At 55.9% G+C, this 15088-nt stretch overlaps 2 protein-coding genes across 13 annotated transcripts in view; one reads left to right on the forward strand and one right to left on the reverse strand.

Annotated features, from left to right (window-relative positions):
* Positions 1-8910, forward strand: part of ZBTB46 (zinc finger and BTB domain containing 46) — a 39419-nt gene extending 30509 nt beyond the window's left edge. For all 12 annotated transcript variants that reach the window (XM_046903032.1, XM_015296608.4, XM_046903033.1 and 9 more), the window contains 2 exons: positions 3514-3689; positions 5641-8910. In XM_046903032.1, the coding sequence (XP_046758988.1) occupies positions 3514-3689; positions 5641-6021 (557 nt within the window). In that variant the 3' untranslated portion in view covers positions 6022-8910. The remainder of the gene's footprint in view (positions 1-3513; positions 3690-5640) is intronic.
* Positions 8911-9112: 202 nt separating this feature from the next.
* SLC2A4RG (SLC2A4 regulator) lies at positions 9113-14678 on the reverse strand. Its single transcript, XM_046902896.1, has 10 exons — positions 14669-14678; positions 13963-14180; positions 13632-13850; positions 12570-12742; positions 11630-11739; positions 11307-11554; positions 10843-10943; positions 10507-10756; positions 10322-10431; positions 9113-10239 (listed from the first exon to the last, which is right to left on the reverse strand). Exons 1-10 carry the CDS (start codon positions 14676-14678, stop codon positions 10128-10130), a joined length of 1551 nt encoding a protein of 516 aa, XP_046758852.1. The 3' UTR covers positions 9113-10127.
* Between the last annotated feature and the right edge of the window lie 410 nt (positions 14679-15088).

The raw sequence follows: 15088 nt of genomic DNA on the forward strand, positions 1-15088 counted from the left end.
TGTGTCTCCTCTGTGGCAAGGGCTTGGGCACACAGAAGAACCTCGCTCGCCATGCCAAGGTGTGCTGCCCGGCCGCCGTGTGTGCTGGGCCTTGCTTCTGAGCTAGGAAAACAAATGGTTTCCTTACAACAGGTGTAAGGTTGGGGATTAACTCCTCGAAACTGACCAGGTTGGGTGCTGGTGCCAGATACCGTGTAACTGCACCGTGGTGCAATGCTGGTGTGAACATATCCTTGGTCGGTCTACATCGTGGCACTTTGGATGCCTCAGTGGTGTGATATCCTGTGTACTTGTCTTTAACTTTATGCAGCAGTGGATCTCAAAGTGCTTTATAAAAGAAACGGTGATGTTTTCCTGAGAAAATAGCATCCCTAAGCCTGTGAGCACGTTAGCAGTGGAATTAATGGCAGAATTCAGTGTTCTGTGTTCTGGTCCCATGCTCTGTCCGTGGTACAGTTTGAGCATTTCGGGGTCTTTCAGCTTGAAATGAGGAGCTGTGTGAGCACAGGGCTGCTCAGCACTGTGAGGTGTCAGGTCTGAGGTTCTGCCCTCTGAAGGAGAGGGGAAATACTGTCTGGGGCTTGAAAATTGCCGCAGCGTTGGTACACTTGAATACTTGATACCATTTTTGAGTTTTTAGGAGTTCTTAGAAAATATACCTGGGTATGGCTGGAGCTTCCTGGGGTTGTGCAAATTTTCCAGCTAATTTACGTAATATAATTTATGTTAGCCAAGATTGAATGTATGCTTTGGCACTTGAGGAGGATTTGTGTAGAAGGTCACAGTGGCGGTGCACATAGAAAACCAGGAGTGGTTGTTAGTGGAAGGTGGAAATCCTACTGTAACCCTTGTTTTGTGACTGCAGAGGATTGCAGTGAGAGTTCTGTTCACGTGGGGATAGTGGCATTTCCTGCTGGTTCTTCGTGTGTCTCTGTGCAAATGTTATCCCAGTGTAATATCAGTCAGAAGTCTGGTGTGTCCAAAGGACAAAAGGTGGTGTTGGAAACCCCGTCACAGTCCCCCTGGATGTGATGTGAGACGTGTCATACTGACGTGTGTGCTCCTGATAGACAATATCTGATTGTCCAATGGAGAGTTTCTTAATTAAAAATATTGGCAGAGTCAACTACTTGTAGGTTGTAACTGCACATGAAAACGCTCACAGATTGTCTGAGAGCCTCATTCAGCACAGAGCTGTTTCCTTGCAGTCTTCCAGCTCTTTAGCTCCAGCAGCAGTTTCAGTGGTATTGCACTTTGCCTTCCTGCCTTCAGCATGGAGGTCTTCCATAGGGTATCACCCACTGGGTTTGCATAGCAAACTCTTCTGATATGGTTATTTTTCCAACAATGCTGTTATTTTTCAGGTGTGTAAAAAGATCCAAAACTCTTTGGTGACAATTAGTTCAATAAAACTAAGGCTGCCAAAGAGCAGTGATGCAGTGGCACAGCTGCCCAGGGGAGTGGTAGGATCACTGTCCGTGGAGGTGTTCCAGAGCCATGGAGATGTGGCACTGAGGGACGTGGACAGTGGGCATGGTGAGGTGGGTTTGGTTGAACTTGGGGATCTCAGAGCTCTTTTCCAACCTCTGTGATTCTGTGACACTGCTATGGTTGCACAAGCAAGCTGTGCATCTCCAGGACTGCTGTGAGAGCAGTGTGCTGCCCATGTGGGCTGGCACCTGATCCTTGCAGCTGCCTTGTAAGCTTTTGTGGTAGCTCAGCCGTAAAATGGATGATTGATAGTCGTGGTAAACCCCATAGGGCATCTGGTCATTGAGGTGCAGTCTGGTGGTGGAGGATGTGGAGGACTTTGCAGCGTTCCCTTCTCCAAAGTGCTTGGCTGTGTAATCCTGGCCCTGGTTGCAGGTACCTCTGGGTTGGTTCTTTCTGAAGTGGGGTAAAGCAAGCTGCTCGGGTGCACCAGTGGGGTGTGCCATGCCGTGCTGCAAAGTGCAGTGAGGATTGCACATCGCATCCTCTGCTGCCTCTGCTCTATCAGCTTACAGCCCACCTCCCTGGTCTGGACTGCCAGGTAGTGGGTTTATAGCAATCCTGGGGAGTACAGATGTTTTTGTGGCTGTTGTAATACAGACGGTTACAAGATCAAACCAGAAACATATCTGTCACAAATAGCTTTGTGCCATCGCTGTGAACCTTCCGTAAGACCTCTCCTGCAGGAGACAGTGGGCTCCTTGCCTCTGGTAATTACACAGAGTATGTCAAATCTGCTGTAGGGACAGAGCATCTCAGCACCCAGAAACACTGCTGAGTGCTCCGTGTGTTACACGCCTATAGGGCAGGTGTGGTGTATGCCTTACTCCCTCTGCTTTCCTACACACTGTCATTTATACAAATCCATTAGCACACATGATACAGCGTACTTATGATGATTAACTACAATTTGCCTTCTTTTTTTCTTCCTGCCTTGTTATGTAAACGATAGATTGCTTTGAGAAACGGTGATAATTAGGACAAAAATGGGTGAGAATTAACATATGAATAGGAAGCAATAGGATTGTAAGGATTTTAGAAATTTAAAGGCATATCTGTGTGGATGGTCTCTCCCAAATTTATGGTGGGTGGATGTCCTCGGGGAATAGCAAACACTCTGTTTCCACCTGCTGCATTTTGCATATTGCACTTTCATTGTGTTTGGGGGAGGAAATACCAACACAGCTGCTGTGTGCATTCTGCTGGCAAATTGGACCCCTGGGCTGTCAGTGCTGGATGCGTCCCCTGAGCCTGCTGTCTGTGCACTCCTAAGGAGATGACAAGAAGAAAAGAATCAACAATGTCAGAATGACTTCAAATAAAATTTCATCATTTTCCAGTTCAGTATAATGTGATCTGGGGGGGGGAAGAAGACCATCAAAGCCTTAGACATGTAGAGCTGGCTTGTAAGGAGGCTCAGCAGGGCCACACTGCAGTTTGGCATGATGCGTTCCTCTGTATTTCTGTATCTGTGCCCTGTGGTAGCACTAGCTGGAAGCTGGATAATGGAGCATACATAGTCCTGGCTTCTTGTTTCTGCTGGATAAACTGTAGTCATTGCACTTCCACTGAAATAGCACTGGAGCACACACAGGGGGCCTGCTTACAGCCCCCAAATACCAGCATAGCGTGGTGCTGCTGCTGGGGTGTGCTGGCTGGTGCTCTGCAAACAGGTGTTGGGGTTTTAGATACCGGTATTTAGGATGATTCCCTACAGTAAATCAGCATTGCCACAGGTTGCCAGCCTGCTGTGTTTGCTCCTTAACCAGCATCAGGCAGTGCGTGTTGGGCTGCTCAGTGTTTGCGTTCTGCCTCGTTCAAAAGCTGCTCTGATGAAGGCGCTCAAAGCCCTCAGCTACAATGATACGGTATAAGGACGTGGGTTTAGAAAATTGCAGGTGGTGAAGGGGTGAGAGTGTGATTTCACAGTGGTCTGATCTAACAGGGAAACACTGAACCAGAACACTGACCGCGAGGGGACATTCTGAAAGTAATCTGTTCGTTTTGCTTGCTCTCTTACAGTCAACGAGTTCACAGTGATCAGGAAGAAATTCAAGTGCCCCTACTGCAGCTTCTCTGCCATGCATCAGTGCATCCTGAAGAGACACATGCGGTCCCACACGGGAGAGCGGCCTTACCCCTGTGAGATCTGTGGGAAGAAGTTCACGCGCCGGGAGCACATGAAGAGGCACACGCTGGTAAGGGCTGGGGGCTGTGTTCAGTGTAAAGGTCACAGTCACAGAACTGGAGGGGTTGGAAGGGACCTCTGGACATCATTTAAAGAAGGTTCCCCACAGCAGGTGGCACAGAACGCCCTGCTGGCCACGCTCTTTGTAATACATGCGAGGGTGCCATTGGCCTTGTTGGCCACCAGGGCACACTGCTGACTCATGGTCAACCGTTGGCCACCAGGATACCTGGCTCCTTCTCTGCAGTGCTCCTTCCCAGCAACTCAGCCCACAGGCTGTACTGATTATATACTTCAGGACTGGAATTGAGTTAGGTCTCCATTTCTTCTGCTGGAATCATTCTAGGTCGTTGACTTGGAGCTTGCAGGTCAGGTTCGCTTTATTATTATACATGTGGGGAGATGAAAACAGAATCAGAGTGTTTGTGAATCCACACAGAAGAGGAGTTCCTATCCAAATCTCTCCCTCAGACCATCTTCACGTAGGAAATTAAGCTAGATAGAAAATACCAGCTGGGTACAAATTTTTTGTACCAAGGAGAAATTCCTGAACAAAAAAAAAAGGCGCAATGCTGACATTAGCACTTTGTTTTCATTGCAGTCAGCCATAAATGACTCCAAGGTGTGCAATGGAGGAAAAAAAAAGACATTTGCTTAGGTTTGTTGGGTTTTTTTTTTTGTTTGTTTGTTTGTTCTGGGGAGCACACAACAAGGTTTAATTCTGTCTGAATTTGAATGGGAAGTATTTCCCCAAGGGGTGTTGCAGTGAGACTCCAGGAAATGGACAGTCCTGCTGTCCAACACGCTCCTTCTGAAAGGGAGCTCTGAAAAGGGGCATTTTCGTATTCTATGATTATGATTATGTTCAAATGGCACCAAGATCTTATCTACCAAAGGGGTAATGCTCGTGGCAAGCTGAACGTCTGGGATCATGTGCTTTGCTGGTCTGGTAATCTTATTTCCATTACGTACTGCATTTTGGGCTTGATTGTCAGTTCTCTGGTAAATCTGCAGAGATGAGTGCTGATAGGCATCAAGGGAAAATGCTCTATAAAAATAACATAGAAAAAGGAAACAGGTTTAGCACACAAAAAAACTTTCTTTTCTTTCAGTTCCTCAATCGAGAACTAAAGACAAAAGGGGCTATTTTAGTTTTGTGTTTAGCTCAGATCAAAAAGAATTTTTTTATAGCCTTCATATAAAATGTAAATTCAATAGAAATGTCTGTTTTCTTTGAGTCGGACGGTCGAAGTAAACACGGGGTTTTCTTCCTGAAGTCTTTGCATCTCGGATGGTGCCTCTGTGTGGTCACAGGGTGTAAGCGGTGCTTCCCAGCTGCAGGAGCAGGCAGTGTCTGGCAGAAGTGCTGCCCGGGGGTATCCAGCTCTGGTATCCAGCTCTGGTTGGAGGTGATGGCTCTGTGTGTGCAGAGCTTCCTTCCTGCTCTGCTTGCAGCATCCCGAGTGGCTGCAAGCTGGAAGTTCCTCTCAAATATTCCTAGTTTGATCAAAGGCATTTTCAAAAGGATTGTGAGAACTAGATTGTGTGGTAGTGATAGGGCGAGGGGGAATGATTTTAAACTGAGAGAGGGGAGATTTCGCTCAGATGTTAGGTGGAAATTCTTCATTCCGAGGGCAGTGAAGCTCTGGCACAGAACTGTGGGTGCCCCATCCCTGGAGGTGCCCATGGCCCTGTGCAGCCTGGTCTGTGGGAGCTGTCCCTGTCCATGGTAGCGGTTGGAGCTGGATGGGCTTTAAGGTCCCTTCCCAACCAACCATTCTGTGATTATGTGATTTCCCATTGCATTACAGCGTTACAGAGTAGAATTAACTGTGGTGGGTTTAAGTTGCACGATGAAAGCCGTGGTGGTCTTGTTTAGCAGAAGGGCAGCTGAGCACCCCTCACGCAGCCCTCAGTCCAGCTCCGTCACTGTTAACCCTTCTGCTCATGCCCTCCCCCAGGTGCACAGCAAGGACAAGAAGTACGTCTGCAAGGTGTGCAACCGGGTCTTCATGTCTGCAGCCAGCGTGGGCATCAAGCACGGCTCCCGCCGGCACGGCGTCTGCGCTGACTGCTCGGGGCGCGGCATGGCCGGGCACCTGGAGCCCAGCGGGGCCGAGGGGTCCCCTGAAGAGCTGTACCCCGGAGAGGGATCCTATATGGAAGACCCAGATGACATCAAGGTGGAGGGAGATGAGGAGATGGGAGACGACGATGACATCAAATGGAAGGATGACGTAGGCATGGCGCACGATGACGTGATTTTGGATGATGACAAAGACGTCGACTCCTCACAGGAGAACTCTGGGGAGAACGACAAGGATTTTACCTGGATTTCTTAGGGATCCTTTTGTCACGTTCTGTTGTTTGTAGGGGGAGGGAGGGCGGGGGAGGAAGGAGTATGTCGGAAAAACTACATAGCCTTGTTGTCGTCCACGTGTGCAAAATTATTTGTGTTTTCTAAACGAGTCCTACTCTGTTCCACTTGGATGTGTGTTAGCAACACGGCCTCGCCGCCCGCTGTTCCTCCTCGATCCTGCATGGGGATCCTATGGGCACGTGCCCCCATCCCACCCTGCATTGAGCTCCAGGAGATGTTGCATCCGAAGTAGGTTTTGGGTGGTGGTTAACATCTTTTTCTATGTATTAACATCCCGGCAGCAGTGGAATTGCAAACTAACGGTGGTGGGAATGAATGGGTGCACGTTTCCGAGGGCTTCCCCTAATGATGCAGGCCTTTTGCAAGTTATTTAAAGAGGGTTTTTATTGTTTGTTTTTTTACCGAGCCAAATAGATCAAAAGGCAAGTGGGATTGCAGCCTTACAATTCTTGTCATAAAAGTAGATTTTTAGCTTCCAAAAGGATCACCATCAAAAAAGATCATGGCGTTTCTAGGACCCAGTGGCGTCGTACCAGTGTCCTGTCTTCCAGCCTTGTGTCTCCACGCCCACCGATGGGTGCTGGCATTTTCATGAACTCTTTGCTATAAGGACACAGGGAATTGTCTACCTGTTGGCGTTTTCCACAGATATTTTCACTTTTCTCCCTTTGCTCAGCTGCCTTTCTCACAAATATATGCAAACGGTAGGAAAAGCGAGACCTTAAGGATGAACTGTGAACCACAGGACACCGAGGTGAGGAGACCCAAAATCCTGCTGGGATCTCACCCGGGTGGGCTTCAGTCCATCGTTGGTAGGTGTGAAAGCTATTAAGGAAACCTTCAATCTCAGCTGCACTGGTTTCATGTAAATTTGCAAATAAAATGTTTTTATGAGAACCAGGTTTCTCTCCTGGTGTGTCTCGGAAAGGTTTGGGTGGCTCCGAGTGGTTGGATGCTCCGTGTCCATATCGAGCACCGCTGCCTTCTTCCAACCCCAAGGAAACGACGACGCAGTGCACTGAGGGGTCTTATTGGTGAGAAGAAGTCCGTGTTACCTTTCACCTCTTTGCTTCTGGTGCTTTTTATAAGAAAAGAAAAAAAAAAAACAAGGCAAAAAAAAACCCCAACAAAGCTGCAGACCTCACTCGTTCCTCACTACGGAGCAATTTTCTACGCTGTCTGTGACGATGCTCTTTGAAACCTGCCACAAAGGACAACCTGGTGCCGAAAGCCAAATGACTCCAAGGTGCTACTTATTATCCTCCGATGGTGGGAAAGGCGATCTCGGTGGGGAGGGAGGTTCTTGCAGGTGTTGGTTTCAATGGGAAGCATGGTTCTGCACAGCAAGAAAATAGGGTTTGTGCTACCATCACCCCAACCACTCCGTCGGGGTCGGGGCTGCTGGCTGCCAGCACTGCTCTCTGCAGTTCCATGCAGTTCCATCTGTGTGTGTTTGTCGGCATTGGTGCACGTTGGGAATTGGGTGCGTGTGTCCAACTGCTGCCATCAGTGCTCATCCATCCCGGTGTGCACAGGGGCTGCAATGGGGGGGTCATACGGAAACATTTTCATTGAGCTGTACAAACCTTCATTTTGCATTGCAGCTCCATGTCGAGCCCCACTGCCGTGTCTGAACAGACAAAAGCAACCCCCGTGTTCTACCATCACCCTTCACTCCCATCCTCAAGGCCCCAAAGCTGCCCCAGCCCCGTGCCAGGCAGCTCTCAGCCCCCACAGATCTGTATTTATTGTCGGCCCTGTACATAGGAGGGGCCCTCGCAGCCCCCACTTCTGCGTAGACAAATGCATACAGTACTTACAGATGGCTGTAGCTTGGCTTTTATATGTGAAGTCTATTTAAAAACAGAACCTGTCCACCCAACCCCTCGTCCCTTTCTTTCTGCAACATTCCATCCCACGCCACAAGAGCTGGGAGCCCCCCCTGAACCCCCCAGAGCCCGGGGTGACCTCAGCTTTGCTTCCTATTTGGAAACGTTTCCCATTTTTTCCTTCCTTTCCTTTTTGGACACTGAGCCCAACGTCCCCCAGCAGCGCCAATTGGGTGCACTCTCAGAGCTGAGGATGCAAAAGAAAGAGGTGAAAAATGAATTCAAAAAGGAAGCTCCCCAGGAAGGCTAACATAGTGCGTTAGCACTGCCATCCAGCACTGCTCCTCTATGGGGGATGCACTCTGTGTCCCAAACGGAGCCCTCTGATCCACGCTAAGTGCCAGTGCCATTAGGAAGGGAACTCCACGCAAATGCAAAAACTGGAATCCTTGCGATATTACAAACGAGATGACCTTATTTTATCTCATCCCGCGACTCCTAAAGCCATACTGAATGGTTCTCTGTGCGTTTCGGTTGCCCCGCGTTGTGTTTTGGGTTCCTGCCTTCGTTTCCAGTTCTGCGTAGTACGAGTGCTGTGTGTATGCTCCCATCTCTATTTATTTCTCAACGTGCTCTAAACCTGTCTGCAGAAGTAAAGCTGAACAGAAAGAGGACGGCGTCCGAAGATGATGCTGATGATGAATTATTTCCTTTTGCTGGGAATATTCTATATTATAACTGACTTTATAATAATTATTATAAAACCTGTGTTTGTATTGAAGATGTGTTTAATATTTCGGGGGAGGAGATTCTGGTCTCAGAGGTCAGCGGAGGACGTGGCTGTGTTGTACTGCTTCCCTGTCGCTGTAGTTCAGCTGATAGGACCTTCCTTTGGTGGTGGTCTCTGTCTGCCCGGCACCCAGAGCTGTGCCCTCTGACTATACATGCATTGTGATGGGACTTAGCGTAGACATACGTGCAGAAATCGATCCCTTTCAATAAACTGGGGAAACTGCTGCTAACGTTCCGTCTGATGTTTCTGTGTCCACCTCCCAGCCCTCCATCAGCCCTTCCCCTGCCTTTATCCTGCAGGACAGGGCAGGATCCCTCTGCTGGGGGTGATGCCATCCTGGGGGGCTGCACCAGAACCGAACCCCCCCCCCCCCCCCCCCCCACCTCCATCCCCAACAGCACAACCCCACACCACGCAGCTCAGCGTCACCCTTTAAAAAACAAAAAGAATCCAAATCTTTTATTTTTCTCATGGATCCGGCCCATCCCAGCACCTCCCCAACCCCATTCCGGGGGCACCCAACGTGGGGGGACCCCCACATCCCAGGCAAAGGGGAGCGGGACTGCGCCTGGGGAGGGGACGCGGGGATGGGGAGGGGACAGGAGAGGGACAAAGGCCAAGAAGCCCCCAAAGCCCCCCGGGCTGAAGGCATTGCAGCCCAGTGGGGGTGTGTTGGGGGGGGGGGTGGGGAGGGGGGAGTATTTAAAAAATAGGAATTTTCATATATTTCATTTAAAAAATAAAAACACGCGAAGGAGAGGGGGGGAAAAAAAGGAAAAAAAAAAAACGGAGGGAAAAAAAAATAATAAACAAAACAAAACAAACCAGAAAAGGTCTTTGTGCAGTTTGGCTTAGTGCAAATGGGCGCGTTCTGCAGGCACTTCCCGGAGCGCGGCCCCCGGCGGGAGCGGCTGCTCCCCAGGTACAAAACATAGAGAGAAATACACGCTACGAAGAGTAAAAACCCCCGCGGGGCGCAGGGGGGGCACAGCGCGTGTGCCCGTCAGCCCCTGGTTAAGGCGAGGGCAGGCAGCAACTCCCCCCTGCCCCCCTGCACCCCCCAGGCACAGCTTATCCCAGCAGCACACGGCCCCCCCAGCAGGGATATGGGCTGCAGGCAAGGGGTGGGGGGCACGGAGAGGGTTAGCTTATTTTCCGAGGATAAAGAAAGGGGGGGGGAAGCTCTGTGATGGCGCGGGGGGGGCTGTGTGCATAAAGCTGGGGGGGGGAATAAAGGCAGGGCCAGGCCCAGCTGTGCATGGATCCCCCCCCCACCCCACAGTCCTCCCCCCAACAGTGTGGGGGCTGTTCCCTGAGTCCAGCCCCGGGGGGAGCGCGCGTGTGTGTGTGTGTGTGTGTGTGTGTGTGTGTGGGGTGGGGGGGCGCGAAGGCACCTCAAGTGCAAAATGTGCAAGAAGGAGAGCTGGGGGGGCACGGCGGCGGGGCTCAGTCGAGGAAGCGCTGGCAGGCCTTCTTCCAGCGGCACGCCGTGCACCACAGCTCCCGGTTCTCCATGCCGTACACCTTGCGGCACTTCTTGGCCTCCCCCCGGGGCTTCCTGCGGGGCAGCGCTGCGTCACCGCGGCGTCGGGGATGGGGGAGAGGGCAGAGGGGACGGCGATGCCGTGCCGCCAACTCACCTGGGCACAGCGGGCGGTTTGGGCAGCGCCGGGGTGGGCAGCGCCGCCGTCCTCGGCCCGGGGGGCCCCGGGGGCCGCTTCTCCCCACCTGCGGGCCCTGCGGGGCAGCCCTGCGGACACGGCACCACGTCAGCAGCCACGGACACGCGCAGCACCCCGAGCACCGAGCAGCACTCCAGCCTCACCTGGTACGCGTGGTCGGTGTGGACGTGGCAGAGGCCGGGGGGTGGCGGGGGGCTGCGGGGGGAGCCCAGAGGGGGCTCGGGGCTGGGGAAGGGCGGCAGCTCGGGGCCGGGGAAGGCGGGCGGCACTGAGGAGGTGGGCGAGACGGGCGTCAGGCTGGAGAGCCCATCCGTCAGCGAGTCCACGTCCACGTCCAGCTCCGTGTAGTAGAAGTCCTCCTCGCCATCACTCTGCTCCAGGTCGGCTTGGCGGCTGTGGGGCAGCGGGGTTGGGTTGGGGGTGGCCCCACGGTGGGGGCGTGGAGGGTTGGGGGCTCCGGGAGCCGCCCCGGCGCTTACCCCAGGTGTGCGGTTCGGATGTGCTTCTGCATCCCTGAGGAGCTGCTGAGGACTTTGCCGCAGCTCTTCCACAAGCACTTGAACATCACCTTGGTGGAGTTCTGTGGGCGAGTGGGGTCAGGCCAGCAACCCCAGCCCTGTCCTCATCCCCATCGCCATTCCCATCCCCAACGCCATTCCCAACCCAACCGTCATCCCCACCACCCTCTTCATCCTCAAACCCACCATCAGCCCCATCCCCAGCTCTAACCTCAAGCCCACCCCCGACCCCACTCCCAACCCCATCCCCACCCAAACCCACCCGAGTACTTCACCTTCAAGCGCTGTCAACCCTTACAATCATCTCCATTCCCAGCCTCACCGCCTCCGACCCCAATCCCACAGCATCCCCACCATCATCTCCAGCCTCAACCCCACCATCAGACTCATCCCCAACCTCATCCCCGTCCCCGTTGCCATCCCACCTTCCTCTTCCGCGGGATGGGCTCTCCAAACATGAAGTGGGTGCTGTCAGGTTCCTCGGGGCCATTGTCTGGCGGCAAGGTGGGCAAGAAGGCACTGGGGTCATGGCTGGAGAGTGGGGGCGAAGGGGTGGAGGGGGTGGAGCGGTCACTGGGGGGGTCCCAGCTCCATTCCCCGCTGGTGTTGCTGCTGCTGCTGCAGCTGAAGGACATGGCTGGTGTCTCCTTCCAGATCTCACTGCCAAGCTCTGCTGCAGACAAGGAAGGTCAGGTCCGCACCACGCACCCAGGGACAGGGGCGCAGTGTCCCCACAGTCTGCTCTTACCCGGGCCGGGGGGTGCCGGGGGGTGGCCGAGCCCCAGCGGGCTGCTGGAGAGGCTGGTGAGCACCGCGGCTGCCATCACTTCATCGATGCCTGCCTTGCCCGGGAGCTTCCTGCCAGCATGAACACAGGGGCTGTGATGAGCACGGCCGGGACCCCACACCGCCACCCCTCCGTGCCCCCCACCTCCCTCCAGGGTCCCCACAAGCTGCAGAGGGGACACGGACCGGCACCGGGAACCCCGTGGGCACTGACACCTGCGTGGTGCCACGTGCAGCTGAGAAACCAGGCTTAGCTCAGCTGGGGCCAAACTACTTCCTGGAGTGGAAAAAAAAAATAAGAAAAACTAAAAAAAAAAAAAAAAAAATTGACAGAAAGAGCAAAAAATAAAATAAAATGTGAGCGAGAGGTCAGGAGCAGCAGAAGCCATTTTGCAAACGCATCCCAAAGCTCCATCGGGACAGAACGGGACAGCCCCGGGGAGGGCTGTGGGGGGGTTCTGCCGTCGCTCTGCCGGCCCCGAGGTTGGGAAAAGCACTGAGAAAGCAAAGCGGGGATTTTTTTGTCCACCGCCCCCGGCGCGGAGCCGTTCAAATTCGCGCCTCCGCGCAGTGCCGGGCGGTCCCGGTGCCGGTGCCAAGCAGCTGCCGCCCGCCCCGACGGCTCCGGTTACGCACCGGGCGCTGTGCCACGGCCGCGGGCTGTGCTGGGAGCCCCCAGGGAGCAGCGATGGCCTCCGCGTCCACAGAGAGGGAGGGCTGGGGAAACCCACGCGTCTTCATCCACGCGGGTGAGAGGAGAGCACGGCCCCGTCGCCACCCCGCCCCGTCTCCGTCTCCATCCTCGCCCCCGTTGCCGGCCTTATAACCGCCCTCCCCGCCCCGTCTCCGCTCCCGTTCCCGTCCCCATCCCCATCCCCATCCCCGCCCCCGTCCGGCCATACCTGTGCCCCGGCAGGGGGATGCAGGCTGCGTGCAGCGCCAGGCACCGCTCCAACCCCGCGTCCAACACCCTCAGCACCGCCTCCTGCTCGGGGGGCTGCAGTCCCAGCGGTTCCCCCAGGCGCCGCAGCCAGCCCCGCGCCGCCGGCAGCCCCGCGCCGTGCCCAGGCAACGCCTGCAGGGAGACGGCGGCCGTCGGGGGGCTGATCCCACTGCTGGCGGATCGCAGCCCCACGAGATCCCCCCCAGTCTCTAAGGTGGGGAAGGAGGTGGCAGCGCAGTGCCGGAGTGCGGTGGGATCCGGCTGTCTGCGTGTCCCAAGTGGATCCCAAGCAGATCTTCCATCTGGGAAGCGGTCGGGAACCAGCAGGATCTCCCCCAGCACTCGCTGTGGGGTGTCAGCACCCAATGGATCCCTCTGAGGGTGGATCCCAAGGAGATCCAGGCAGGGCTGGCATCCTCCAAAGCAAAGCAGCGGATCCCTTTGGAGCAGAGCACCGGGATCCCACAGGAATCCCCACAGTGCTCTGCAGTGGCTCCCTCCTCACTTGGGAGATCCCGAAGGCTGGGATCTAGCCGGGAGCCGGTTGGGATCACTCCCATCCTTCCCACCTGGGACATCCTTAAGGGCTGTGATGCAGTTGGGACCCATTTGGGAACCAGCTGGGATCCATTTGGGATCCATTTGGGAATGGGCTGTTATCTCCAGCTGAGCCAACCGGGAAACTCGTCGGGCTGCAGCCGGGATCTTCCTCGGACCCAGCCGGGCCGCAGTTGAACCCAAAGGGCGGTTCGCGGGGTCACCGGACCCCCCCCGGCCGCTCCCGCCAGAGGCTCCGGGGGGGGCGTGTCCGCCGGGCGGCCGCCAGCGGGCAGCAGCGGTTCCCTCCCGGGGGCGGCACCGCAGAACGGGACAGCACCGGGGCCGCGGGGCGGGAGGGGGGGGGGGAGGGACGCGGAGCGGGACCGGGGGGTTCCCCTCCCCTCTCCCCGCCGCACCCCCAACCCCTATTCAACCGCTGGGGAAAGTTTTGTCGCTGTCATCCGCCGCCGCCCCCCGGTACCTGCGGGGCCGCGTCGTTCTCGGGCGGGAGGCGGCGGCGGGCGCGGCGGCGGCGGACGGCGGGCGGCGGCAGCAGCAGTGCGCAGGCGGCGGGCGGCGGCGCGGGCTCCATGCGGGGCGGCGGCGGCCGCGGGGCCGGGCCCGGCGCGGGGGGGAGCGCTCCGGCGCGCGGCCCGGTGTCGGCGGTGGCCACGCCCCCTCCCTGCCCCGCCGCTTTTTCCTATTGGTTCCGCCGTGGCGGGATGGAACGCGGCCGCCGCGAGGGTGGCTCCCGATTGGCTGAACCGCGCTGCCACTTGGCGCGCCGCGCCCCGCCCCGCCCCGCCGCGCACCGGCCCCGCCGCCGCCACCACCGCCCCCGCCGCGGCCATCTTCGAGCCGCCCCGCCCCGCCCCGCCGGCACCGGCACCGGGGGGAGGGGGGCCGAAAAGCGCCGTCGTCCCCCCGCGCCCCTCCGGGTTCGGGGCGGCCCCGGGCTCCCCAAGTCGGAGGGGACCCCCGAAGCGGTGCCCCCGCCCCGTGATAATGCGCTGCGAAGTTGCAGGGACGCCTAAAAGCCAACGGGCTGAGAGCTACGGGGCCCAACCAAGAGTTGTACCCCTCAAAAAGTTGTACCTACCCCCCCCAAAAAGTCGCTCCCCTCGTAAAGTTGTGCTCCCAAAAGTTGAACCCCAAAAATCGGAGGGTTCCCCCTAAAAGTTCCCCCCAAAGTTTTGCTGCCCCCTCCCCCAAATTCTACAGAGTTGGAGTCCCCTCCCAGAAAACCCGCAGGGAACCCTAAAAGTTGCAGAGCCCCCCCATCAGCCGTAGGGTTCCCTGTCAACCGTAGGGCTGCCCCCAAAGTTACGCCCCCTTCCCCCAATAGAGGACTCCCCATAAGCCATAGTGCTCCTCCAAAGCTACGGGGCCACCCCAGCTGTACTGCCCCACCCACATCTATAGGGTGTCCGCCAAATGGGGCCCAAAGCTTTGTTACCACCCACGATGAGTTTTGGGGTCTTCCAAAGGCTGCAGGTGTGCACAGGGCTCCTGGGGTACCTCCGTTCATGGGGCGCCCAGAGCACATGGCTGCACGGGGTGCATCGGGGGCCCAGGTTGCACGGGGTTTGTGGGGTGGCTGCATTTATGGGGGGCACGAGTGCTCAGGCTGGCGCAACACACATTCTGCTTGTGGAACCACGAGCGCTGGGTCCTATCCTGGCTCTGTGCTGTTTGGTTTGGGGCCTGAAAGCCAGAACAGAGTCCGTGCAGCTGTCCTCCCTCACACACCCCTCAGCAGCCCCCTGTGCCTGGCCTGGGCATCCCGGCCAACAAAGAGGGTGGCCCTGGGGCAGTTAATTAGCAATGATGGGGTGCAGCTACCAGGGGTTGTGGCAGCAGGACAGGGTCTCCCCCCAGCCGCCCCCCACCTTGGGTTAATGGTTAACACCAGAGCAATCAAGCCCACATTGTGCAACC

Source organism: Gallus gallus, chromosome 20 (genome assembly GCF_016699485.2).
Source record: "Gallus gallus isolate bGalGal1 chromosome 20, bGalGal1.mat.broiler.GRCg7b, whole genome shotgun sequence".
Taxonomy (NCBI): Eukaryota; Metazoa; Chordata; class Aves; order Galliformes; family Phasianidae; genus Gallus; species Gallus gallus.

Excerpts from the sequence above, each read along its gene's own strand:
- SLC2A4RG (XM_046902896.1), bottom strand. Across the intron at positions 10,944-11,306 it reads CCATCCCGCGGAAGAGGAAG|AACTCCACCAAGGTGATGTT; the intron begins GTGGGATGGCAA and ends ACTCGCCCACAG. Across the intron at positions 10,757-10,842 it reads ATCCGAACCGCACACCTGGG|CCGCCAAGCCGACCTGGAGC; the intron begins GTAAGCGCCGGG and ends GCTGCCCCACAG.